At 47.5% G+C, this 27,710-nt stretch overlaps 1 protein-coding gene across 1 annotated transcript in view; it reads right to left on the bottom strand.

The window, feature by feature from the left end:
• Window positions 1-27,710, bottom strand: part of wdfy3 (WD repeat and FYVE domain containing 3) — a 136,071-nt gene that overhangs the window by 90,300 nt on the left and 18,061 nt on the right. The window contains exons 3-12 of the mRNA XM_042331149.1: window positions 14,153-14,401; window positions 8,584-8,765; window positions 7,926-8,157; window positions 7,337-7,494; window positions 5,875-5,986; window positions 5,139-5,329; window positions 4,723-4,875; window positions 4,401-4,474; window positions 2,273-2,434; window positions 1,332-1,426 (exon numbers count right to left, since the gene is read on the bottom strand). Coding sequence (XP_042187083.1) covers window positions 1,332-1,426; window positions 2,273-2,434; window positions 4,401-4,474; window positions 4,723-4,875; window positions 5,139-5,329; window positions 5,875-5,986; window positions 7,337-7,494; window positions 7,926-8,157; window positions 8,584-8,765; window positions 14,153-14,401 — 1,608 coding nt within the window. The remainder of the gene's footprint in view (window positions 1-1,331; window positions 1,427-2,272; window positions 2,435-4,400; window positions 4,475-4,722; window positions 4,876-5,138; window positions 5,330-5,874; window positions 5,987-7,336; window positions 7,495-7,925; window positions 8,158-8,583; window positions 8,766-14,152; window positions 14,402-27,710) is intronic.

The raw sequence follows: 27,710 nt of genomic DNA, 5'->3' as shown, positions 1-27,710 counted from the left end.
GCTAGTTGGTGACAATATCTATGCTAGTTGGTGACAATAATCTCTATGCTAGTTAGTGACAATCTCTATACCAGTTAGTGGCAATAATCTCAATGTAAATCAGTGACAATAATCGCTAGGTAAATTAGTCATCTCTATGCTAGTTGGTGACAATCTCTATGCTAGTTGGTGACAATATCTATGCTAGTTGGTGACAATAAACTATATGTAAATGAGTTACAAGCATCTCTATATTAGTTAGTGACAATAATATATATGTAAATTAGTGACAAACTATATGTAAATTAGTGACAATAATCTCTGCTAGTTAGTGACAATAATATATATGCTAGTTAGTGACAATAATATCTATGCTAGTTAGTGACAACAATATCTATGCTAGTTAGTGACAATCTATATGTAAATTAGTGACAACCATCTCTATGCTAGTTAGTGACAATCTCTATACTAGTTAGTGACAATAATCTCTACGGAATTTAGTGACAACAATCTCAATGCTAGTTAGTGACAATCTATATTTAAATTAGTGACAACCATCTCTATGCTAGTTAGTGACAATAATCTCTGTAAATTAGAGACAATACTCTCTATACTAGTTAGTGACAATAATATCTGCAAATTAATGACTATAATCTCTACAGTAGTTAAAGACAATAACCTCTATGTAAATTAGTGACAATCTCTATGCTAGTTAGAGACAATATCTATGTAAATTAGTGACAATTTCTATACTAGTTAGTGACACTCTCTGAAAATGAGTGACTATAATCTGTATAGTAGTTAAAGACAATAATCTTTATGCAAATTAGTGACAGTAATCTCTATACTAGTTACTGACAATCTCTATATTGAATTAGTGGCAATCTCTATGTGAAATAGTGACAATAATCTCTATACTAGTTAGTGACAATAATCTCTATACTAGTTAGTGACAATCATCTCTATGCTCGTTGGTGACAATCATCTCTATGCTCGTTGGTGACAATATCTATGCTAGTTAGTGACAATAATCTCTATACTAGTTAGTGACAATCTCTATACTAGTTAGTGACAATAATCTCTATGCTAGTTAGCGACAATAATCTCTATGCTAGTTAGCGACAATAATCTCTATGCTAGTTAGCGACAATAATCTCTATGCTAGTTAGCGACAATAATCTCTATGGTAGTTAGTGACAATAATCTCTATGGTAGTTAGTGACAATAATCTCCATGGTAGTTAGTGACAATAATCTCTATGCTAGTTAGCGACAATAATCTCTATGCTAGTTAGTGACAATAATCTCCATGGTAGTTAGTGACAATAATCTCTAAATTAGTGTGTGTGTTACCTCCATCTATCTTCTCCTCGTTGTTGACCTCCATCACTACAAACTTCTCACACACAGCAAAGGTTGGCAGGGTGGATGAGATGAACTGGCCAAACCTATCAAACATACCATAAAACAGACAGACACATGAGCTACATGGGTATATACAGTATGTTCTCGTGAAGGGATTTGTAGGCAGTTGCAAGGGCTGGGGAGACCAGCAGCCCACCAGTAGCAAGTTTAATTCACACATTCATTGCCTGGCACGGGACTTGAACCAGCAACCTTCTGACTACTGGTCCACCTCTCTGACGTCTTACCGTAGCAGGTTGTATGGGTTGGGGAAAGTGTAGAGTGTTATTACCGTAGCAGGTCATATGGGTTGAGTGGTATTACCGTAGCAGGTCATATGGGTTGGGGACAGTGTAGAGTGTTATTACCGTAGCAGGTCATATGGGTTGAGTGTTATTACCGTAGCAGGTTGTATGGGTTGGGGACAGTGTAGAGTGTGTTATTACCGTAGCAGGTCATATGGGTTGAGTGTTATTACCGTAGCAGGTCATATGGGTTGAGTGTTATTACCGTAGCAGGTCATATGGGTTGAGTGTTATTACCGTAGCAGGTCATATGGGTTGAGTGTTATTACCGTAGCAGGTCATATGGGTTGAGTGTTATTACCGTAGCAGGTCATATGGGTTGAGTGTTATTACCGTAGCAGGTCATATGGGTTGGGGAAAGTGTAGTGTGTTATTACCGTAGCAGGTCATATGGGTTGAGTGTTATTACCGGAGCAGGTCATATGGGTTGGGGAAAGTGTAGTGTGTTATTACCGTAGCAGGTCATATGGGTTGGGGAAAGTGTAGTGTGTTATTACCGTAGCAGGTCATATGGGTTGGGGAAAGTGTAGTGTGTTATTACCGTAGCAGGTTGTATGGGTTGGGGAAAGTGTAGAGTGTTATTACCGTAGCAGGTCATATGGGTTGGGGAACCCTTGCAGTAGCAGACTCAAAACGTTGCTGATAGCAGAGATGGTGGGCTGAGACAGAGACGTGTCTCTCAGGGTTAACAGCAGCTTGGGAATCAGCTGGAACTCTCGTAACAACTTAGCGTTCTTCGCTGCCTCACTGTGATGGGGGAGAAGAGGACAGACAGACAGTTGGTTAATATATAACACAGGAAACATGGTCTTCCTGTGTCTTTGTTTCTCATAAACCCCAGGTGATTAAGATTATAGTGTCACTATTAACTGAAATATAACATTTCCATAAGTATTCAGACCCTTTACTCAGTACTGTGTTAAAGCACCTTCGGCAGCGATTACAGCCTCGAGTCTTCTTGGATATGATGCTACAAGCTTGGCACCACTGTATTTAGGGAGTTTCTCCCATTCCTCTCTGCAGATCCTCTCAAGCTCTGTCAGGTTGGATGGGGAGCGTCGCTGCACAGCTATTTTCAAGTCTCTCCAGAGATGTAAAAGAAAAACCTTCCAGATTGCAGTTCCTAGGGCTTCCACTAGATGCCAACAGTCTTTAGAAAGAGTTTCAGGCTAGTTTTTTTATTATTTTATAAGACAGAATTTGTAGTTTTAGTAAGTGGCTCCCATTTTGGCTGTAGTGTTTGTTGTGCGTTCCGGTGAGGGTGCGTACTTTGTTATTTATCTCCGGTATTCTCCGTCTTAAATTGTATCGTTTATTTACATATTAGGGTACCTGAGGATTGATTATAAATACGTTGTTTGATATGTTTGGAATAAGTTTATTGGTAACTTACGGGATTCATTTGTATGCATTTTGAACGAGGGAAACCGGTGGATTACTGAGTCAAGGCAGCCAATGAAACAGACTTTTTTGGGATATAAGTAAGGACTTTATCGAACAAAAGGACCAATTTTTATGTAGCTGGGACGCTTGTGATTTCAACCAGATGAAGATCTACAAAAGGTAAGTGATTTATTTTAGCGCTATTTCTGACTTTCGTGACGCCTCTGCTCGGTTGGAAAATGAATGTAATGCTTTTGTGTGCAGGGCGCCGTCCTCAGATAATCGCATGGTGTGCTTTCGCCGTAAAGCCTTTTTGAAATCCGACAAAGCGGCTGGATTAACAAGAAGTTAAACTATAAATGATGTATTTTGATGAATGTTTAACATTACGATTTTTGTCATTTGAATTCCGCACTCTGCAATTCCACCGGATGTCCCAATGATCCATAAGAAGTTTTAAGGACATCAAAGTCAAGGTATTGGAGTGGCCACCACAAAGCCCTGACCTCAATCCTGTAGAACATTTGTGGGCAAAACTGAAAAATCATTTGCGAGCAAGGAGGCCTACAAACCTGACTCAGTTACACCAGCTCTGTCAGGAGGAATGGGCCAAAATTCACCCAATTTATTGTGGGAAGCTTGTGGAAGGCTACCCGAAACGTTTGACCCAAGTTAAACAATTTAAAGGCAATGCTACCAAATACTAACTGAGTGTATGTAAACTTTTGACCCACTGGGAATGTGATGAAAGAAATAAAATCATTCTCTCTACTATTATTCTCACATTTCACATTCTTAAAATAAAGTGGTGATCCTATCTGACCTAAGACAGGGAATTTTTAAAAGGATTAAATGTCAGAAATTGTGAAAAACTGAGTTTAAATGTATTTGACTAAGGTGTATGTAAACTTCCGACTTCAACTGTACACAGGTGTGTGCCTTTCCAAATCATGTCCAGTCAATTGAACATACCCAAGGTGGACTCCAAGTTGTAGAAACATCTCAAGGATGATGAATGGAAACAGGATGCACCTGAGCTCAATGTTGAGTCTCATAGCAAAGGATGTGAATACTTATGTAAATAAGTCAAGGGGTCTGAATACTTATGTAAATAAGGTATCTGTTTTATATTTTTAATACATTTGGAAACATTTCTAAAAACCTGGTTTTCGCTTCACCATTATGGGGTATTACGTGCAGATTGATGAGGGAATTTGTTTTTAAAATCAATTTTAGAAAAAGGCTGTAACGTAACAAAAATGTGGAAAAAGTCACGGGGTCTGAATACTTTCTGAATTCACGGTAATAGCAGGAGTTAATCATTCCTCACCTGGACTCAGTGAGGAGCTCTATAAAGTGTTCGAACAGGGACAGGTGCAGTTCGTAGGGTGCATGGAGCCACACCTGGGGAGACAGAAAGAACATTTGAAAACCTCTACAAACATAGCACACCAGAAAACCAACAACATTATTTTGTCTGCAGGGACCACGTTTGGCTCGATTTTGGATCAGTTGCCCTGAAGCCCATTGTGTTTGGCTTGCACCAAGGACCACCAACCACCATTTTGGCTCAAACTGGATCAGTTTCCCAGAGGCCATTTTGGCTCAAAACTGGAGCCAGTTCCCCTGAGGCCCATTGGTTTAGTGCTAACCTCGAAGTCACAGAGCAGGTCCTGGAAGGCGGTGGTGTTGGGTATGATGGAGGTCTCGTGGCCGCTGTCTACTGTTCCCACCAGGGAAAAGGTCAGGTGCAGGATGTGGCTGTTCAGCAGGTGACGCTTTTTCTTCAACAACATGGCCAGCAGCTAGAGACCGAATAACAGACACATACTACAGTTAGACTGAGTTATATTACTGTTGTACTAGAACTACAGCAGACAGGTTGTGACTGTTCAGAAGGTGACGCTTCTTCTTCAACAGTATGGCCAACAGGTACAGTAGAGAAACAACAGTTTTATCTCAGCAACAATGTTCACACAAACATTGTGTGGTGTGTCCACAAAATATATTGTAAATTAAACTTGAGTGTGAACTAGGCCATATTGCATTGTGGGTAGTGTAGTTGTACCTGGTAGCCTTTGATGCGCTCCATCTCCTTGCTGGCCAGCGGGTTGCTCTTGACGACGCACACCATCGCCTTGACGGCCGCGTAGAGACCCTCAACGTCCTGCGCCATGGCAACCAGGCCCAAAATGGCCGCCGCCCCGCCCACGTACTGCAGGTTGGTCGCCACAGGCTTGGGGACGAACGCACGCACACCTGGAAGAGAGCGGAGAGGAGGAGTTAGTCTACAGGTAAGGTGTGTGTGTAGTTGGTGGCCACAGACTTGGGGACAAACGCACACCAAGAGTGGGGCAAAAAAGGTATTTTCTATTTATTTATTACAAATAAATGAAAAATGGGGTTGTTTTTACCCAATTTTTCTCCCTAATTGCTAGTTTACAACCTTGTCTCATCGCTGCAACTCCTCAATGTTGTCGGGAGAGACGCAGGTCGAGACATACGTGCTCCGAATCATGACCTACCAAGCCACATACTTCTTCAAACACTGCCCGCTTAACCCGGAAGTCAGCTGCACCAACGTGTCAGAGGAAACACTGTTCAACTGATGACCGAAGTCAGCTTGCATGCGCCCGGCTCGCCACAAGGAGTCGCTAGAGCGCGATGAGCCAAGTAAAAGCCCCCTGGCCAACCCTCCCTTAAACCGGACGGCGCTTGTCCAATTGTGGGCTGCCCGATGGGGCTCAACCCTGATTAATAGTTACATCTCCAGGTATCCTAACCCAGGTATCCTAACCCCTTACCCAGGTATCCAATGACAGCTGCTCCTATGGTGCGTGCTGGACCGTTGAGGTGACCGGCCGCGTTGTGGATCAGCTTGACCGGAGTGGCATTCTCATGAGACGACACAGCCAACTGAGGAGAGGGGAGGAGGAGAGGGGAGGAGGAGGGGAGGAGGAGAGGGGAGGAGGAGAGAAGGGGGAGAGTGGTGGAGGAGAGAGGAGAGGAGGGGAGGAGGAGAGAGGGGGAGAGGGGTGGAGGAGAGAAGGGGGAGAGGGGTGGAGGAGAGGGGGAGAGGGGAAGAGGAGGGGAGGAGGGGAGAGGGGAAGAGGGGAGGAGGAGAGGGGGAGAGAGGGGGAGAGGGGAGGAGAGGGGGAGAGAAGGGGGAGAAGGGAAGAGGGGAGGAGGAGAGGGGAGGAGGAGAGGGGGAGAGAAGGGGGAGAGGGGGGAAGAGAAGGGAGAGATGGGAGGAGAACAGGGGGAGAACAGAGGGAGAGAAGGGAGAGTGGAAATAAAAGGGGGAGAGAAAAACAGGTCAAAATCCGTATTCAATCCCAAGACAATGTACACAAAGCAACCAGTGTTAATCTCTTGTTGTTAAATCTGCTGCCTCTGCACCCTTCTGTTCTCTACAGAGATTCACCTTCAGTACACTCAGACAGGGAGAGAGGCCACAGGGTTCACCTGGGAAACCACTTCACGGGTGGGGAGGAGATAACATTGTGTTATGGGGGAGATAACATTGTTACAGGTGGGGAGATAACATTGTGTTACGGGGGAGATAGCATTGTGTTACGGGGAGATAGCATTGTGTTACAGGGGAGATAACATTGTGTTACAGGGGAGATAACATTGTGTTAAAGAGGGAGATAACATTGTGTTAAAGAGGGAGGAGATAACATTGTGTTACAGGGGAGATAACATTGTGTTACATTGTGTTACAGGGGGAGATAACATTGTGTTACAGGGGAGATAACATTGTGTTAAAGAGGGGAGATAACATTGTGTTACAGGGGAAAGTTACAGGGGGAGATAACATTGTGTTACAGGGGAGATAACATTGTGTTAACATTGTGTTACAGGGGGAGATAACATTGTGTTACAGGGGAGATAACATTGTGTTACAGGGGAGATAACATTGTGTTATGTGGGGGAGATAACATTGTGTTACAGGGGAGATAACATTGTGTTACAGGGGAGATAACATTACAGGGGAGATAACATTGTGTTACAGGGGAGATAACATTGTGTTACAGGGGAGATAACATTGTGTTACAGGTGTTACAGGTTTGGGTGGAGAAAACATTGTGTTACAGGTGGGGTGTCCCTTACCCAGGATACCTGGGCCATAGTACATAGGCCATAGGACCGTAGTACATACAGGACCGTAGTAGGCCTTGCTGTCCAGGTGTGTGTGTGTGTGTGTGTGTGTGTGTGTGTGTGTGTGTGTGTGTGTGTGTGCGCGCGTACGTTAGCGATGCTAACCTGTTTAGCGATGGCCTTGCTGTCCAGCTTGTTGTAGACCTTGCGTATCTTGGCCACGGTGAGGGCAGAGACAGAGAGGGCGTACAGGCTGAAGGATACCTTCTCCTCTGGGACCAGGGCGACTGGACATGAAGGCTCTCCAGTCTTAGAGTCTTTACCTGAAGGAGACACGACAATCCCACCGCGGTTCAACAACAACAGACAGTTACTCATAGTGAACAGCCTGGAAGCTGTGTAGTTGGCTTTACCACTCAATATGTGTGTGTTCTCTGTGTGTGTGTGTGTGTTCTCTGTGTGTGTGTGTGTATGTGTGTGTGTGTTCTCTGTGTGTGTGTGTGTGTATGTGTGTGTGTGTATGTGTCTGTGTGTTGTGTGTTCTCTGTGTGTGTGTGTGTGTCTCTGTGTGTGTATGTCTCTGTCTGTGTGTGTGTCTCTCTGTCTGTGTGTGTTCTCCTCTCTACTCTCGTCCCGTGTGGCTCAGATGGCAGAGCATGACACTTGCAACGTCAGGGTTGTCGGTTTGATTCCCACAAGGGGGAAATATGTCTCTCTGCTAAAGGACTCAAACGTAAACATAAAACATCCTCACAGAGCAGGTAGACGGCCTGAAAGCTGCCTGTGTAGTTGGGTCCGAGCTCGTACACCGCCGCGACGCTGGCAGCAGGAAGCCCCTCCTCCAGGAAGTGTGTGGGCCCCAGGCGCCACACCAGATTGGACAGCTGTCTCTGGGCAGGGGGCGTGCCTATGTAGCTGTACACGGTGCTGACCACAGGAGGGTTGGTGCTCCCAGAACCACCAGGAGAACTGTGGATGTAGTGGAGCTGGAGAGGAGAGAGAATCGACCGCTGTTACAACAGTTTCATGGCTAATGACACACTGTTATTAAACATAAACCATATCTTTATGTACCTTCACCTGGTGGGGGGTCTAGGTAGAGTCTTCAAGCCACTCACACACACACACATCTGAGTTCAAATAGGCACACAGTCACACACACACATCTGAGTTCAAATAGGCACACAGACACACACACACATCTGAGTTCAGGCACACAGTCACACACACAAACAGAGAACACACACACACACAGTCACACACACACACACACACACACACAGACACACAGAGAACACAAACAAAGAACACACACACACAGAGAACACACACACACACACACACACACACACACACACACACACACACACACAGAGAACACACACACACACACACACAGACAGAGCCCCTACCTTGGTGGTTTGGAACAGTTGTCCGTCGATGTACAGCGTGGCCATGCTGTTTTTCAACATGCCTTTACTCATGACTAACAGCAGGTGGTGCCACTGACCCTCTCCGATCAGCTCTCCGCAGCGGAACCTGGCGCAGCACGGCAGAACCTCGAAGAACGAAGACTCCTCGCTGAAATCATCCACTGTTGGGGGGTGGGGGCATTAGTAATGTTAACATAAATGTTGTAAAAATGTTTTTCATATGGGTTTGAAAACAAGGCTGGGTCTTGAGGATTTTGGGGGCACACGGCTGACTGGTTGACCACCGTTCTGACTCAAATCTGTGACGTGACATACTAGAAAAGACAACGTGTCACTAGTCGGCTGGGAAGTTAGCCACAATTTAGTACTAGCCTTGGGCTAGCTTCATTTCCATCCCTGATGAGAAGAGGGAGAGAGGAGGGGGAGAGTAGGGGGAGAAGAGGGAGAGATAGGTAGAGGAGGGGGAGAGGATGGGTAGAGGAGGGGGAGAGGATGGAGAGAGGATAGGTAGAGGAGGGGAGAGGATGGGTAGAGGAGGGGAGAGGATGGGTAGAGGAGGGGGAGAGGATGGAGAGAGGATAGGTAGAGGAGGGGTAGAGGAGGGAGAGAGGATGGGTAGAGGAGGGAGAGAGGACGGGTAGAGGAGGGGGAGAGGAGGGAGAGAGGATAGAGGAGGGGGGAGAGAGGAGAGAGGAGGGGGAAAGGATAGGTAGAGGAGGGAGAGAGGAGGGGGAGAGGAGGGAGAGAGGATAGGTAGAGGAGGGGTAGAAGAGGGAGAGAGGATGGGTAGAGGAGGGGGGAGAGGAGGGAGAGAGGATAGGCAGAGGAGGGAGAGAGGACGAGTAGAGGAGGGGGAGAGGAGGGGAGAGGACGGGTAGAGGAGGGGAGAGGAGGGAGAGGAGGGGGAGAGGATAGGTAGAGGAGGGGTAGAGGAGGGAGAGAGGATGGGTAGAGGAGGGGGAGAGGAGGGGTAGAGGAGGGGGAGAGGATAGGTAGAGGAGAGGAGAGGATGCGTAGAGGAGGGGGAGAGGAGGGAGAGAGGATGGGAGAGGAGAGAGAGGACGGGTAGAGGAGGGGGAGAGGAGGGAGAGAGGACGGGTAGAGGAGGGGGAGAGGAGGGAGAGAGGAGGGGGAAAGGATAGGTAGAGGAGGGAGAGAGGAGGGGGAGGGAGGGAGAGGAGGGGGAGAGGATAGGTAGAGGAGGGGGGAGGGAGAGAGGATGGGTAGAGGAGGGGGAGAGGAGGGAGAGAGGATAGGCAGAGGAGGGGAGAGGACGAGTAGAGGAGGGGAGAGGAGGGAGGGAGAGGACGGGTAGAGGAGGGGGAGGAGGGAGAGAGGAGGGGGAGAGGATAGGTAGAGGAGGGGTAGAGGAGGGAGAGAGGATGGGTAGAGGAGGGGAGAGGAGGGAGAGAGGATGGGTAGAGGAGGGAGAGAGGACGGGTAGAGGAGGGGGAGAGGAGGGAGAGAGGACGGGTAGAGGAGGGGGAGAGGAGGGGAGAGGAGGGGGAAAGGATAGGTAGAGGAGGGAGAGAGGAGGGGGAGAGGAGGGAGAGAGGAGGGGGAGAGGAGGGAGAGAGGATAGGTAGAGGAGGGGTAGGAGGGAGAGAGGATGGGTAGAAGAGGGAGAGAGGATGGGTAGAGGAGGGGGAGAGGAGGGAGAGAGGATAGGCAGAGGAGGGGAGAGGACGAGTAGAGGAGGGGGAGAGGAGGGAGAGAGGACGGGTAGAGGAGGGGGAGAGGAGGGAGAGAGGAGGGGGAGAGGATAGGTAGAGGAGGGGTAGAGGAGGGAGAGAGGATGGGTAGAGGAGGGGGAGAGGAGGGGTAGAGGAGGGGGAGAGGATAGGTAGAGGAGAGGGAGAGGATGCGTAGAGGAGGGGGAGAGGATGGAGAGAGGATAGGTAGAGGAGGGGTAGAGGAGGGAGAGAGGATGGTAGAGGAGGGGTAGAGGAGGGGGAGAGGATAGGTAGAGGAAAGGGAGAGGATGCGTAGAGGAGGGGTAGAGGAGGGAGAGAGGATGGGTAGAGGAGGGAGAGAGGACGGGTAGAGGAGGGGAGAGAGGAGGGAGAGAGGACGGGTAGAGGAGGGGAGAGGAGGGAGAGAGGAGGGGGAAAGGATAGGTAGAGGAGGGGAGGAGGAGAGAGGAGGGAGAGAGGATAGGTAGAGGAGGGGTAGAAGAGGGAGAGAGGATGGGTAGAGGAGGGGAGAGGAGGGAGAGAGGATAGGCAGAGGAGGGAGAGAGGAGAGTAGAGGAGGGGAGAGGAGGGAGAGAGGACGGGTAGAGGAGGGGAGAGGAGGGAGAGAGGAGGGGGAGAGGATAGGTAGAGGAGGGGTAGAGGAGGGAGAGAGGATGGGTAGAGGAGGGGGAGAGGAGGGGGAGAGGGGTAGAGGGAGGGAGAGGATGCGTAGAGGAGGGGGAGAGGAGGGAGAGAGGATGGGAGAGGAGGGGAGAGGACGGGTAGAGGAGGGGGAGAGGAGGGGAGAGGACGGGTAGAGGGGGGGAGAGGAGGGAGAGAGGAGGGGGAAAGGATAGGTAGAGGAGGGGAGAGGAGGGGGGAGGAGAGAGAGGAGGGGAGAGGAGGGAGAGAGGATAGGTAGAGGAGGGGTAGAAGAGGGAGAGAGGATGGGTAGAGGAGGGGGAGAGGAGGGAGAGAGGATAGGCAGAGGAGGGGAGAGGGAGTAGAGGAGGGGAGAGGAGGGAGAGAGGACGGGTAGAGGAGGGGGGAGAGGAGGGAGAGAGGAGGGGGAGAGGATAGGTAGAGGAGGGGTAGAGGAGGGAGAGAGGATGGGTAGAGGAGGGGGAGAGGAGGAGAGAGGATGGGTAGAGGAGGGAGAGAGGACGGGTAGAGGAGGGGGAGAGGAGGGAGAGAGGACGGGTAGAGGAGGGGGGGAGAGGAGGGAGAGAGGAGGGGGGAAAGGATAGGTAGAGGAGGGAGAGAGGAGGGGGAGAGGAGGGGAGAGGAGGGGGAGAGGAGGGAGAGAGGATAGGTAGAGGAGGGTAGAAGAGGGAGAGAGGATGGGAGAGGGAGAGAGCAGAGGAGGGGGAGAGGAGGGAGAGAGGATAGGCAGAGGAGGGGAGAGGACGAGTAGAGGAGGGGGAGAGGAGGGAGAGAGGACGGGTAGAGGAGGGGGAGAGGAGGGAGAGAGGAGGGGGAGAGGATAGGTAGAGGAGGGGTAGAGGAGGGAGAGAGGATGGGTAGAGGAGGGGGAGAGGAGGGGTAGAGGAGGGGGAGAGGATAGGTAGAGGAGAGGGAGAGGATGCGTAGAGGAGGGGAGAGGATGGAGAGAGGATAGGTAGAGGAGGGGTAGAGGAGGGAGAGAGGATGGTAGAGGAGGGTAGAGGAGGGGGAGAGGATAGGTAGAGGAAAGGGAGAGGATGCGTAGAGGAGGGGGAGGTATGGAGAGAGGATAGGTAGAGGAGGGGTAGAGGAGGGAGAGAGGATGGGTAGAGGAGGGGTAGAGGAGGGAGAGAGGATGGGTAGAGGGGGAGAGGAGGGGTAGAGGATAGGTAGAGGAGGGGGAGAGGAGGGAGAGAGGATAGGCAGAGGAGGGAGAGAGGGTAGAGGAGGGGCAGAGGAGGGAGAGAGGATAGAGGAGGGGGAGAGGAGGGAGAGAGGACGGGTAGAGGAGGGGAGAGGATAGGTAGAGGAGGGGAGAGGAGGGAGAGAGGATGGGTAGAGGAGGGGGAGAGGAGGAGTAGAGGAGGGGGAGAGGATAGGTAGAAGAGGGGGAGAGGAGGGGGAGAGGATAGGTAGAGGAGGGGGAGAGGAGGGAGAGAGGATAGGCAGAGGAGGGAGAGAGGACAAGTAGAGGAGGGGAGAGGAGGGGAGAGGACGGGTAGAGGAGGGGGGAGAGGAGGGAGAGAGGAGGGGGAGAGGATAGGTAGAGGAGGGGTAGAGGAGGGAGAGAGGATGGGTAGAGGAGGGGTAGAGGAGGGGGAGAGGATAGGTAGAGGAGAGGGAGGATGCGTAGAGGAGGGGGAGAGGATGGGGAGGATAGGTAGAGGAGGGGTAGAGGAGGGAGAGGATGGGTAGAGGAGGGGAGAGGAGGGGTAGAGGAGGGGGAGAGGAGGGAGAGAGGATGGGTAGAGGAGGGAGAGAGGATGGGTAGAGGAGGGGGAGAGGAGGAGTAGAGGAGGGGGAGAGGATAGGTAGAAGAGGGGAGAGGATAGGTAGAGGAGGGGTAGAGGAGGGAGAGGATGGGTAGAGGAGGGGAGAGGAGGGGGAGAGGAGGGGGAGAGGAGGGGTAGAGGATGGGTAGAAGAGGGGGAGAGGATGGTAGAGGAGGGGTAGAGGATGGAGAGAGGATGGGTAGAGGAGGGGGGAGGAGGGGTAGATGGGGGAGAGGATAGGTAGAAGAGGGGGAGAGGATGGGTAGAGGAGGGGAGAGGAGGGGAGAGGATGGGTAGAGGAGGGGAGAGGATGCGTAGAGGAGGGGAGAGGATGGAGAGAGGATAGGTAGAGGAGGGGTAGAGGAGGGAGAGAGGATGGGTAGAGGAGGGGGAGAGGAGGGGTAGAGGAGGGGGAGAGGATGGGTAGAAGAGGGGAGAGGATGGGTAGAGGAGGGAGGAGAGAAGAGGATGGGTAGAGGAGGGGGAAAGGAGGGGTAGAGGAGGGGAGAGGATAGGTAGAAGAGGGGGAGAGGATAGGTAGAGGAGGGGTAGAGGGGGAGAAGGGGGTAGAAGAGGGGTAGAGGAGGGGAGAGGATGGGTAGAAGAGGGGAGAGGAGGGAGGTTGAACGGGTAGAGGGGGAAAGGAGGGGTAGAGGAGGGGAGAGGAGGGGTAGGAGGTATAGAGGAGGGTTAGAAGGGGGAAAGAGGGGGAGAGGAGGGGTAGAGGAGGGAGGTTGAACGGGTAGAGGGGGAGAGGAGGGAGAGAGGATGAGGTTGAACGGGTAGAGGGGGAGAGGAGGGGGAGAGGAGGGAGGTTGAACGGGTAGAGGGGGGAGAGGAGGGAGAGAGGAGGGGGAGAGGAGGGGTAGAGGTGGGGTAGAGGGGGAGAGGAGGGGTAGAGGAGGGGTAGAGGAGGGGTAGAGGAGGGGTAGAGGGGGAGAGGAGGGAGAGAGGGAGAAGACACCTCACTGAAGTCATCTACTGTGGAAGAGGGAAGGATGTTGTTCCAAGGTTCACATGATAAAACATCAGTGTTTAGGTAGGGGTTGAGATTGGGTAGGAATCATTCCCTGTGAAAGGAAAAGACAATGTTGTGTGAACGTTGTAAAAACATTGTGTATTTGTGGGGTTGGGTACGTGTGGTAGAGGCAGTATTGGTTTGCAGAGCCGAGAGCAGCGCTAGAATGAACCAGTGTGTGTGTTGATGTTTTTTCACTAAATTATTTACAGAGACTGTGTGAATTATGTAGAGATGTTAATCTGGGGAAGGGAGTGAATCCAGTACGAGATTATTCATCAGGTTTACAAACCTCTAAACCAGGTTAACCAGGAACAATATTTCAGTTTGGGTAAAGGGTGTGAGTGCACGTGTACACCTGTATGTATGAGTGTGTTTTCCTGCGTCCTTGTGTGTGTGTGTGCGTTCGTGCGTGTGTGTACCGTAGCTCTGCAGCAGCTCCTCCTTGGTGGACACCGTCAGGGACCGGTCCTTAGCAGACAGAACCACGGCCAGACAGATATAGTGTTGTTCTGAGGATGTGGCCCGTCGGACCACCGTCAGCAGACGGACAGGGTGGGTGTGGGGGGCAGAGCTGAACCTCTCCACACAGAACCACGTAGAGTAGCTTAGACCAGACGGAGGGGGGAACAGACGCTCTCCTACACGGAGGGAGGGAGAGAGGGAGAGAGCTGGTTAAAATAATGAGCTAATGATAACATGAGGATGAGAATTAATGAGCCTTCATACATGAGGATGAGAGAGACATAGGAGAGGAGAGAGGGAGAGGCAAGAGGGAGAGGAGAGAGGTGAGAGAGAGAGGCAAAAGGGAGAAGAGAGAGAGGATAGGAGAGAGAGGGGCGAGAGGGAGAAGAGAGAGTGGTGAGAGGGATAGGAGAGAGAGGAGAGAGGGGCGAGAGGGAGAGGAGAGAGTGGTGAGAGGGATAGGAGAGAGAGGGAGAGAGGGGCGAGAGGGAGAGGAGAGAGTGGTGAGAGGGATAGGAGAGAGAGGAGAGAGAGGGGCGAGACGGAGAGGAGCAAGAGGGAGAGGAGAGAGAGAGGGGCGAGAGGGAGAGGAGAGAGAGGGGCGAGAGGGAGAGGAGAGAGAGGGGCGAGAGGGAGAGGAGAGAGGGATGAGGGAGAGGAGAAAGAGAGAGAAAGAATAGGAGAGAGGGGAGAGAGAGGGGTGAGAGGGGAGAGAGAGGGGTGAGAGGGAGAGGAGAGAGAGGTGCGAGAGGGAGAAGAGAGAGGGATGAGAGGGAGAGGAGAAAGAGAGAAAGAATAGGAGAGAGAGGGAGAGAGAGGGGTGAGGGAGAGGAGAAAGAGAGAGAAAGAATAGGAGAGAGGGGAGAGAGAGGGGTGAGAGGGGAGAGAGGGGTGAGAGGGAGAGGAGAGAGAGGTGCGAGAGGGAGAAGAGAGAGGGATGAGAGGGAGAGGAGAAAAAGAGAAAGAATAGGAGAGAGAGGGGAGAGAGAGGGGTGAGGGAGAGGAGAGAGAGATGAGAGAGAGATGAGAGGGAGAAGAGAGAGGGATGAGAGGGAGAAGAGGCTGAGCTGTGTATATCCTCTGGATGTCTGCTTTAGCGTCTGTGTCTGTACATCAATAATGATGTATTATTATTTGTTTAGGTCCACGGAGTATATGATCGGGACAACCGGGGTCTGGTTGGGTTAACGGGCAGACTGTGTTAACGGGCAGACTGGGATAACGGGCAGACTGGGATAACGGGCAGACTGGGATAACGGGCAGACTGGGAGGAACCAGACTGGTTCGATGAATGAAGTAGCCCTGATGACGTCATACTACTACACTGAACAAACAAATATAAACGACAACGTGCAAATACGTAAACAATGTTACCGAGTTAGAGTTCATATAAGGAAATCATTCACTAGAAATAAATTATTTAGGCCCTAATCTATGGATTTCACATGACTGTGAATACAGATATGCATCTGTTGGTCACAAAGACCTTAAACAAAATCGTAGCGGCGTGGATCAGAAAACCAGTCAGTATCTGGTGTGACCACCATTTGTCTCATGCAGCAAGTCACATCTCCTTCACATAGAGTTGATCAGGCTGTTGATTGTGGCCTGTGGAATGTTGTCCAACTCTTCTTCAATGGCTGTGAGAAGTTGATGGATAATTGGCAGGAACTGGAACACGCTGTCGTACACGTCGATCCAGAGCATCCCAAACATGCTCAATGGGTGACATGTCTGGTGAGTATGCAGGCCATGAAAGAACTGGGACATTTTAATTTGGAAACTAAATCAAATCCAATTGTAGTTGTCACATGTACGGAATGCAACAAGTGTAGACCTTTCAAATAGTCCATGTGGCTGTTTGATTACCTGTTCAGCAGTCTTATGGCTTGGGGGTAGAAGCTGTGAAGGAGCCTTTTGGACCTAGACTTGGGGCTCCGGTACCACTTGCCGGAAGGGGGCAGAGAGAACAGTCTATGAGACTTGGGTGAATTGAGTCTTTGACCCTTTTTAGGGCCTTCCTCTGACACCGCCTGGTACAGAGGACCTGAATGGCAGGAAGCTTGGCCCCGGTGATGTACTGGACCGTACGCACTACCCTCTGAAGTGTCTTACGGTTGGATGCCAAGCAGTTGCCATAACAGGCAGTGATGCAACCGGTCAGGATGCTCTCGATGGTGCAGCTGTATAACTTTTTGAGGATCTGGGGACCCATGCCAAATCTTTTCAGTCTCCTGAGGGGGAAAAAACATTGTTGGGTCCTCTTCAGGACTGTCATGGTGTGTTTGGACCATGATAGTTTGTTGGAACCAAGGAACTTGAAACTCTCCTCCCTATAGGATGTCTCATCTTTGTCGGTGATCAGGACTACCACCTTTGTATCATCAGCAAACTTAATGATGGTGTTGGAGTCGTGCCTGGCCACGCAGTTGTGGGTGAACAGGGAGTACAGAAGGGGACTGAGCACGCACCCCTGGGGGGCTCCAGTGTTGAGGATCAGCGTGGCAGATGGGTTGTTACCTACCCTTACCACCTGGGGGCAACCCGATATTGACCTGCTAGCTAGAGGATGTAACCTAGGCTAAGTTTAGGTTGTAGTAATATTGACCTGCTAGCTAGAGGATGTAACCTAGGCTAAGTTTAGGTTGTAGTAATATTGACCTGCTAGCTAGAGGATGTAACCTAGGCTAAGTTTAGGTTGTAGTGATATTGACCTGCTAGCTAGAGGATGTAACCTAGGCTAAATTTAGGTTGTAGTGATATTGACCTGCTAGCTAGAGGATGTAACCTAGGCTAAGTTTAGGTTGTAGTGACACTGACCTGCTAGCTAGAGGATGTAACCTAGGCTAAGTTTAGGTTGTAGTGACATTGACCTGCTAGCTAGAGGATGTAACCTAGGCTAAGTTTAGGTTGTAGTGATATTGACCTGCTAGCTAGAGGATGTAACCTAGGCTAAGTTTAGGTTGTAGTAATATTGACCTGCTAGCTAGAGGATGTAACCTAGGCTAAGTTTAGGTTGTAGTGACACTGACCTGCTAGCTAGAGGATGTAACCTAGGCTAAGTTTAGGTTGTAGTGACACTGACCTGCTAGGCTAAGTTTAGGTTGTAGTGACACTAACCTGCTAGCTAGAGGATGTAACCTAGGCTAAGTTTAGGTTGTAGTAATATTGACCTGCTAGCTAGAGGATGTAACCTAGGCTAAGTTTAGGTTGTAGTGATATTGACCTGCTAGCTAGAGGATGTAACCTAGGCTAAGTTTAGGTTGTAGTGATATTGACCTGCTAGCTAGAGGATGTAACCTAGGCTAAGTTTAGGTTGTAGTGATATTGACCTGCTAGCTAGAGGATGTAACCTAGGCTAAGTTTAGGTTGTAGTGATATTGACCTGCTAGCTAGAGGATGTAACCTAGGCTAAGTTTAGGTTGTAGTGATATTGACCTGCTAGCTAGAGGATGTAACCTAGGCTAAGTTTGGGTTGTAGTGACACTGACCTGCTAGCTAGGGGATGTAACCTAGGCTAAGTTTAGGTTGTAGTGACACTGACCTGCTAGCTAGAGGATGTAACCTAGGCTAAGTTTAGGATGTCGTGATACTGACCTGCTAGCTAGGGGATGTAACCTAGGCTAAGTTTAGGATGTAGTGATATTGACCTGCTAGCTAGAGGATGTAACCTAGGCTAAGTTTAGGTTGTAGTAATATTGACCTGCTAGCTAGAGGATGTAACCTAGGCTAAGTTTAGGTTGTAGTGACACTGACCTGCTAGCTAGAGGATGTAACCTAGGCTAAGTTTAGGTTGTAGTGACACTGACCTGCTAGCTAGAGGATGTAACCTAGGCTAAGTTTAGGTTGTAGTAATATTGACCTGCTAGCTAGAGGATGTAACCTAGGCTAAGTTTAGGTTGTAGTGATATTGACCTGCTAGCTAGAGGATGTAACCTAGGCTAAATTTAGGTTGTAGTGATATTGACCTGCTAGCTAGAGGATGTAACCTAGGCTAAGTTTAGGTTGTAGTGATATTGACCTGCTAGCTAGAGGATGTAACCTAGGCTAAGTTTAGGTTGTAGTAATATTGACCTGCTAGCTAGAGGATGTAACCTAGGCTAAGTTTAGGTTGTAGTGACACTGACCTGCTAGCTAGAGGATGTAACCTAGGCTAAGTTTAGGTTGTAGTAATATTGACCTGCTAGCTAGAGGATGTAACCTAGGCTAAGTTTAGGTTGTAGTGACACTGACCTGCTAGCTAGAGGATGTAACCTAGGCTAAGTTTAGGATGTAGTGACACTGACCTGCTAGCTAGAGGATGTAACCTAGGCTAAGTTTAGGTTGTAGTAATATTGACCTGCTAGCTAGAGGATGTAACCTAGGCTAAGTTTAGGTTGTAGTGATATTGACCTGCTAGCTAGAGGATGTAACCTAGGCTAAGTTTGGGTTGTAGTGACACTGACCTGCTAGCTAGAGGATGTAACCTAGGCTAAGTTTAGGATGTCGTGATACTGACCTGCTAGCTAGGGGATGTAACCTAGGCTAAGTTTAGGATGTAGTGATATTGACCTGCTAGCTAGAGGATGTAACCTAGGCTAAGTTTAGGTTGTAGTAATATTGACCTGCTAGCTAGAGGATGTAACCTAGGCTAAGTTTAGGTTGTAGTGACACTGACCTGCTAGCTAGAGGATGTAACCTAGGCTAAGTTTAGGATGTAGTGACTGACCTGCTAGCTAGAGGATGTAACCTAGGCTAAGTTTAGGTTGTAGTAACATTGACCTGCTAGCTAGAGGATGTAACCTAGGCTAAGTTTAGGTTGTAGTGATATTGACCTGCTAGCTAGAGGATGTAACCTAGGCTAAGTTTAGGTTGTAGTGATATTGACCTGCTAGCTAGAGGATGTAACCTAGGCTAAGTTTAGGTTGTAGTGATATTGACCTGCTAGCTAGAGGATGTAACCTAGGCTAAGTTTGGGTTGTAGTGACACTGACCTGCTAGCTAGAGGATGTAACCTAGGCTAAGTTTAGGTTGTAGTGATATTGACCTGCTAGCTAGAGGATGTAACCTAGGCTAAGTTTAGGTTGTAGTAATATTGACCTGCTAGCTAGAGGATGTAACCTAGGTTAAGTTTAGGATGTAGTGACACTGACCTGCTAGCTAGAGGATGTAACCTAGGCTAAGTTTAGGTTGTAGTAATATTGACCTGCTAGCTAGAGGATGTAACCTAGGCTAAGTTTAGGTTGTAGTGACACTGACCTGCTAGCTAGAGGATGTAACCTAGGCTAAGTTTAGGATGTAGTGACACTGACCTGCTAGCTAGAGGATGTAACCTAGGCTAAGTTTAGGTTGTAGTAATATTGACCTGCTAGCTAGAGGATGTAACCTAGGCTAAGTTTAGGTTGTAGTGATATTGACCTGCTAGCTAGAGGATGTAACCTAGGCTAAGTTTAGGTTGTAGTGATATTGAACTGCTAGCTAGAGGATGTAACCTAGGCTAAGTTTAGGTTGTAGTGATATTGACCTGCTACCTAGAGGATGTAACCTAGGCTAAGTTTGGGTTGTAGTGACACTGACCTGCTAGCTAGAGGATGTAACCTAGGCTAAGTTTAGGTTGTAGTGATATTGACCTGCTAGCTAGAGGATGTAACCTAGGCTAAGTTTAGGTTGTAGTAATATTGACCTGCTAGCTAGAGGATGTAACCTAGGCTAAGTTTAGGATGTAGTGACACTGACCTGCTAGCTAGAGGATGTAACCTAGGCTACGTTTAGGTTGTAGTAATATTGACCTGCTAGCTAGGGGATGTAACCTAGGCTAAGTTTAGGATGTAGTGACACTGACCTGCTAGCTAGAGGATGTAACCTAGGCTAAGTTTAGGTTGTAGTGACACTGACCTGCTAGCTAGAGGATGTAACCTAGGCTAAGTTTAGGTTGTAGTGACACTGACCTGCTAGCTAGAGGATGCAACCTAGGCTAAGTTTAGGTTGTAGTGATATTGACCTGCTAGCTAGAGGATGTAACCTAGGCTAAGTTTAGGTTGTAGTAATATTGACCTGCTAGCTAGAGGATGTAACCTAGGCTAAGTTTAGGTTGTAGTGACACTGACCTGCTAGCTAGAGGATGTAACCTAGGCTAAGTTTAGGTTGTAGTGACACTGACCTGCTAGCTAGAGGATGTAACCTAGGCTAAGTTTAGGTTGTAGTGACACTGACCTGCTAGCTACAGGATGTAACCTAGGCTAAGTTTAGGTTGTAGTAATATTGACCTGCTAGCTAGAGGATGTAACCTAGGCTAAGTTTAGGTTGTAGTGATATTGACCTGCTAGCTAGAGGATGTAACCTAGGCTAAGTTTAGGTTGTAGTGATATTGACCTGCTAGCTAGAGGATGTAACCTAGGCTAAGTTTAGGTTGTAGTGATATTGACCTGCTAGCTAGAGGATGTAACCTAGGCTAAGTTTAGGTTGTAGTGATATTGACCTGCTAGCTAGAGGATGTAACCTAGGCTAAGTTTGGGTTGTAGTGACACTGACCTGCTAGCTAGGGGATGTAACCTAGGCTAAGTTTAGGTTGTAGTGACACTGACCTGCTAGCTAGAGGATGTAACCTAGGCTAAGTTTAGGATGTCGTGATACTGACCTGCTAGCTAGGGGATGTAACCTAGGCTAAGTTTAGGATGTAGTGATATTGACCTGCTAGCTAGAGGATGTAACCTAGGCTAAGTTTAGGTTGTAGTAATATTGACCTGCTAGCTAGAGGATGTAACCTAGGCTAAGTTTAGGTTGTAGTGACACTGACCTGCTAGCTAGAGGATGTAACCTAGGCTAAGTTTAGGATGTAGTGACACTGACCTGCTAGCTAGAGGATGTAACCTAGGCTAAGTTTAGGTTGTAGTAATATTGACCTGCTAGCTAGAGGATGTAACCTAGGCTAAGTTTAGGTTGTAGTGATATTGACCTGCTAGCTAGAGGATGTAACCTAGGCTAAGTTTAGGTTGTAGTGATATTGACCTGCTAGCTAGAGGATGTAACCTAGGCTAAGTTTAGGTTGTAGTGATATTGACCTGCTAGCTAGAGGATGTAACCTAGGCTAAGTTTGGGTTGTAGTGACACTGACCTGCTAGCTAGAGGATGTAACCTAGGCTAAGTTTAGGTTGTAGTGATATTGACCTGCTAGCTAGAGGATGTAACCTAGGCTAAGTTTAGGTTGTAGTAATATTGACCTGCTAGCTAGAGGATGTAACCTAGGTTAAGTTTAGGATGTAGTGACACTGACCTGCTAGCTAGAGGATGTAACCTAGGCTAAGTTTAGGTTGTAGTAATATTGACCTGCTAGCTAGAGGATGTAACCTAGGCTAAGTTTAGGTTGTAGTGACACTGACCTGCTAGCTAGAGGATGTAACCTAGGCTAAGTTTAGGATGTAGTGACACTGACCTGCTAGCTAGAGGATGTAACCTAGGCTAAGTTTAGGTTGTAGTAATATTGACCTGCTAGCTAGAGGATGTAACCTAGGCTAAGTTTAGGTTGTAGTGATATTGACCTGCTAGCTAGAGGATGTAACCTAGGCTAAGTTTGGGTTGTAGTGACACTGACCTGCTAGCTAGAGGATGTAACCTAGGCTAAGTTTAGGATGTCGTGATACTGACCTGCTAGCTAGGGGATGTAACCTAGGCTAAGTTTAGGATGTAGTGATATTGACCTGCTAGCTAGAGGATGTAACCTAGGCTAAGTTTAGGTTGTAGTAATATTGACCTGCTAGCTAGAGGATGTAACCTAGGCTAAGTTTAGGTTGTAGTGACACTGACCTGCTAGCTAGAGGATGTAACCTAGGCTAAGTTTAGGATGTAGTGACACTGACCTGCTAGCTAGAGGATGTAACCTAGGCTAAGTTTAGGTTGTAGTAATATTGACCTGCTAGCTAGAGGATGTAACCTAGGCTAAGTTTAGGTTGTAGTGATATTGACCTGCTAGCTAGAGGATGTAACCTAGGCTAAGTTTAGGGTGTAGTGATATTGACCTGCTAGCTAGAGGATGTAACCTAGGCTAAGTTTAGGTTGTAGTGATATTGACCTGCTAGCTAGAGGATGTAACCTAGGCTAAGTTTGGGTTGTAGTGACACTGACCTGCTAGCTAGAGGATGTAACCTAGGCTAAGTTTAGGTTGTAGTGATATTGACCTGCTAGCTAGAGGATGTAACCTAGGCTAAGTTTAGGTTGTGGTAGTAATATTGACCTGCTAGCTAGAGGATGTAACCTAGGTTAAGTTTAGGATGTAGTGACACTGACCTGCTAGCTAGAGGATGTAACCTAGGCTAAGTTTAGGTTGTAGTAATATTGACCTGCTAGCTAGAGGATGTAACCTAGGCTAAGTTTAGGTTGTAGTGACACTGACCTGCTAGCTAGAGGATGTAACCTAGGCTAAGTTTAGGATGTAGTGACACTGACCTGCTAGCTAGAGGATGTAACCTAGGCTAAGTTTAGGTTGTAGTAATATTGACCTGCTAGCTAGAGGATGTAACCTAGGCTAAGTTTAGGTTGTAGTGATATTGACCTGCTAGCTAGAGGATGTAACCTAGGCTAAGTTTAGGTTGTAGTGATATTGAACTGCTAGCTAGAGGATGTAACCTAGGCTAAGTTTAGGTTGTAGTGATATTGACCTGCTAGCTAGAGGATGTAACCTAGGCTAAGTTTGGGTTGTAGTGACACTGACCTGCTAGCTAGAGGATGTAACCTAGGCTAAGTTTAGGTTGTAGTGATATTGACCTGCTAGCTAGAGGATGTAACCTAGGCTAAGTTTAGGTTGTAGTAATATTGACCTGCTAGCTAGAGGATGTAACCTAGGCTAAGTTTAGGATGTAGTGACACTGACCTGCTAGCTAGAGGATGTAACCTAGGCTACGTTTAGGTTGTAGTAATATTGACCTGCTAGCTAGAGGATGTAACCTAGGCTAAGTTTAGGATGTAGTGACACTGACCTGCTAGCTAGAGGATGTAACCTAGGCTAAGTTTAGGTTGTAGTGACACTGACCTGCTAGCTAGAGGATGTAACCTAGGCTAAGTTTAGGTTGTAGTGACACTGACCTGCTAGCTAGAGGATGCAACCTAGGCTAAGTTTAGGTTGTAGTGATATTGACCTGCTAGCTAGAGGATGTAACCTAGGCTAAGTTTAGGTTGTAGTAATATTGACCTGCTAGCTAGAGGATGTAACCTAGGCTAAGTTTAGGTTGTAGTGACACTGACCTGCTAGCTAGAGGATGTAACCTAGGCTAAGTTTAGGTTGTAGTGACACTGACCTGCTAGCTAGAGGATGTAACCTAGGCTAAGTTTAGGTTGTAGTGACACTGACCTGCTAGCTAGAGGATGTAACCTAGGCTAAGTTTAGGTTGTAGTAATATTGACCTGCTAGCTAGAGGATGTAACCTAGGCTAAGTTTAGGTTGTAGTGATATTGACCTGCTAGCTAGAGGATGTAACCTAGGCTAAGTTTAGGTTGTAGTGATATTGACCTGCTAGCTAGAGGATGTAACCTAGGCTAAGTTTAGGTTGTAGTGATATTGACCTGCTAGCTAGAGGATGTAACCTAGGCTAAGTTTAGGTTGTAGTGATATTGACCTGCTAGCTAGAGGATGTAACCTAGGCTAAGTTTGGGTTGTAGTGACACTGACCTGCTAGCTAGGGGATGTAACCTAGGCTAAGTTTAGGTTGTAGTGACACTGACCTGCTAGCTAGAGGATGTAACCTAGGCTAAGTTTAGGATGTCGTGATACTGACCTGCTAGCTAGGGGATGTAACCTAGGCTAAGTTTAGGATGTAGTGATATTGACCTGCTAGCTAGAGGATGTAACCTAGGCTAAGTTTAGGTTGTAGTAATATTGACCTGCTAGCTAGAGGATGTAACCTAGGCTAAGTTTAGGTTGTAGTGACACTGACCTGCTAGCTAGAGGATGTAACCTAGGCTAAGTTTAGGATGTAGTGACACTGACCTGCTAGCTAGAGGATGTAACCTAGGCTAAGTTTAGGTTGTAGTAATATTGACCTGCTAGCTAGAGGATGTAACCTAGGCTAAGTTTAGGTTGTAGTGATATTGACCTGCTAGCTAGAGGATGTAACCTAGGCTAAGTTTAGGTTGTAGTGATATTGACCTGCTAGCTAGAGGATGTAACCTAGGCTAAGTTTAGGTTGTAGTGATATTGACCTGCTAGCTAGAGGATGTAACCTAGGCTAAGTTTGGGTTGTAGTGACACTGACCTGCTAGCTAGAGGATGTAACCTAGGCTAAGTTTAGGTTGTAGTGATATTGACCTGCTAGCTAGAGGATGTAACCTAGGCTAAGTTTAGGTTGTAGTAATATTGACCTGCTAGCTAGAGGATGTAACCTAGGTTAAGTTTAGGATGTAGTGACACTGACCTGCTAGCTAGAGGATGTAACCTAGGCTAAGTTTAGGTTGTAGTAATATTGACCTGCTAGCTAGAGGATGTAACCTAGGCTAAGTTTAGGTTGTAGTGACACTGACCTGCTAGCTAGAGGATGTAACCTAGGCTAAGTTTAGGATGTAGTGACACTGACCTGCTAGCTAGAGGATGTAACCTAGGCTAAGTTTAGGTTGTAGTAATATTGACCTGCTAGCTAGAGGATGTAACCTAGGCTAAGTTTAGGTTGTAGTGATATTGACCTGCTAGCTATAGGATGTAACCTAGGCTAAGTTTGGGTTGTAGTGACACTGACCTGCTAGCTAGAGGATGTAACCTAGGCTAAGTTTAGGATGTCGTGATACTGACCTGCTAGCTAGGGGATGTAACCTAGGCTAAGTTTAGGATGTAGTGATATTGACCTGCTAGCTAGAGGATGTAACCTAGGCTAAGTTTAGGTTGTAGTAATATTGACCTGCTAGCTAGAGGATGTAACCTAGGCTAAGTTTAGGTTGTAGTGACACTGACCTGCTAGCTAGAGGATGTAACCTAGGCTAAGTTTAGGATGTAGTGACACTGACCTGCTAGCTAGAGGATGTAACCTAGGCTAAGTTTAGGTTGTAGTAATATTGACCTGCTAGCTAGAGGATGTAACCTAGGCTAAGTTTAGGTTGTAGTGATATTGACCTGCTAGCTAGAGGATGTAACCTAGGCTAAGTTTAGGTTGTAGTGATATTGACCTGCTAGCTAGAGGATGTAACCTAGGCTAAGTTTAGGTTGTAGTGATATTGACCTGCTAGCTAGAGGATGTAACCTAGGCTAAGTTTGGGTTGTAGTGACACTGACCTGCTAGCTAGGGGATGTAACCTAGGCTAAGTTTAGGTTGTAGTGACACTGACCTGCTAGCTAGAGGATGTAACCTAGGCTAAGTTTAGGATGTCGTGATACTGACCTGCTAGCTAGGGGATGTAACCTAGGCTAAGTTTAGGATGTAGTGATATTGACCTGCTAGCTAGAGGATGTAACCTAGGCTAAGTTTAGGTTGTAGTAATATTGACCTGCTAGCTAGAGGATGTAACCTAGGCTAAGTTTAGGTTGTAGTGACACTGACCTGCTAGCTAGAGGATGTAACCTAGGCTAAGTTTAGGATGTAGTGACACTGACCTGCTAGCTAGAGGATGTAACCTAGGCTAAGTTTAGGTTGTAGTAATATTGACCTGCTAGCTAGAGGATGTAACCTAGGCTAAGTTTAGGTTGTAGTGATATTGACCTGCTAGCTAGAGGATGTAACCTAGGCTAAGTTTAGGTTGTAGTGATATTGACCTGCTAGCTAGAGGATGTAACCTAGGCTAAGTTTAGGTTGTAGTGATATTGACCTGCTAGCTAGAGGATGTAACCTAGGCTAAGTTTGGGTTGTAGTGACACTGACCTGCTAGCTAGAGGATGTAACCTAGGCTAAGTTTAGGTTGTAGTGATATTGACCTGCTAGCTAGAGGATGTAACCTAGGCTAAGTTTAGGTTGTAGTAATATTGACCTGCTAGCTAGAGGATGTAACCTAGGTTAAGTTTAGGATGTAGTGACACTGACCTGCTAGCTAGAGGATGTAACCTAGGCTAAGTTTAGGTTGTAGTAATATTGACCTGCTAGCTAGAGGATGTAACCTAGGCTAAGTTTAGGTTGTAGTGACACTGACCTGCTAGCTAGAGGATGTAACCTAGGCTAAGTTTAGGATGTAGTGACACTGACCTGCTAGCTAGAGGATGTAACCTAGGCTAAGTTTAGGTTGTAGTAATATTGACCTGCTAGCTAGAGGATGTAACCTAGGCTAAGTTTAGGTTGTAGTGATATTGACCTGCTAGCTATAGGATGTAACCTAGGCTAAGTTTGGGTTGTAGTGACACTGACCTGCTAGCTAGAGGATGTAACCTAGGCTAAGTTTAGGATGTCGTGATACTGACCTGCTAGCTAGGGGATGTAACCTAGGCTAAGTTTAGGATGTAGTGATATTGACCTGCTAGCTAGAGGATGTAACCTAGGCTAAGTTTAGGTTGTAGTAATATTGACCTGCTAGCTAGAGGATGTAACCTAGGCTAAGTTTAGGTTGTAGTGACACTGACCTGCTAGCTAGAGGATGTAACCTAGGCTAAGTTTAGGATGTAGTGACACTGACCTGCTAGCTAGAGGATGTAACCTAGGCTAAGTTTAGGTTGTAGTAATATTGACCTGCTAGCTAGAGGATGTAACCTAGGCTAAGTTTAGGTTGTAGTGATATTGACCTGCTAGCTAGAGGATGTAACCTAGGCTAAGTTTAGGTTGTAGTGATATTGACCTGCTAGCTAGAGGATGTAACCTAGGCTAAGTTTAGGTTGTAGTGATATTGACCTGCTAGCTAGAGGATGTAACCTAGGCTAAGTTTGGGTTGTAGTGACACTGACCTGCTAGCTAGAGGATGTAACCTAGGCTAAGTTTAGGTTGTAGTGATATTGACCTGCTAGCTAGAGGATGTAACCTAGGCTAAGTTTAGGTTGTAGTAATATTGACCTGCTAGCTAGAGGATGTAACCTAGGTTAAGTTTAGGATGTAGTGACACTGACCTGCTAGCTAGAGGATGTAACCTAGGCTAAGTTTAGGTTGTAGTAATATTGACCTGCTAGCTAGAGGATGTAACCTAGGCTAAGTTTAGGTTGTAGTGACACTGACCTGCTAGCTAGAGGATGTAACCTAGGCTAAGTTTAGGATGTAGTGACACTGACCTGCTAGCTAGAGGATGTAACCTAGGCTAAGTTTAGGTTGTAGTAATATTGACCTGCTAGCTAGAGGATGTAACCTAGGCTAAGTTTAGGTTGTAGTGATATTGACCTGCTAGCTAGAGGATGTAACCTAGGCTAAGTTTAGGTTGTAGTGATATTGAACTGCTAGCTAGAGGATGTAACCTAGGCTAAGTTTAGGTTGTAGTGATATTGACCTGCTAGCTAGAGGATGTAACCTAGGCTAAGTTTGGGTTGTAGTGACACTGACCTGCTAGCTAGAGGATGTAACCTAGGCTAAGTTTAGGTTGTAGTGATATTGACCTGCTAGCTAGAGGATGTAACCTAGGCTAAGTTTAGGTTGTAGTAATATTGACCTGCTA

This window comes from Oncorhynchus tshawytscha, linkage group LG12 (assembly GCF_018296145.1).
Source record: "Oncorhynchus tshawytscha isolate Ot180627B linkage group LG12, Otsh_v2.0, whole genome shotgun sequence".
Taxonomy (NCBI): Eukaryota; Metazoa; Chordata; class Actinopteri; order Salmoniformes; family Salmonidae; genus Oncorhynchus; species Oncorhynchus tshawytscha.
This window is presented reverse-complemented; position numbering and strand designations above follow the sequence as displayed.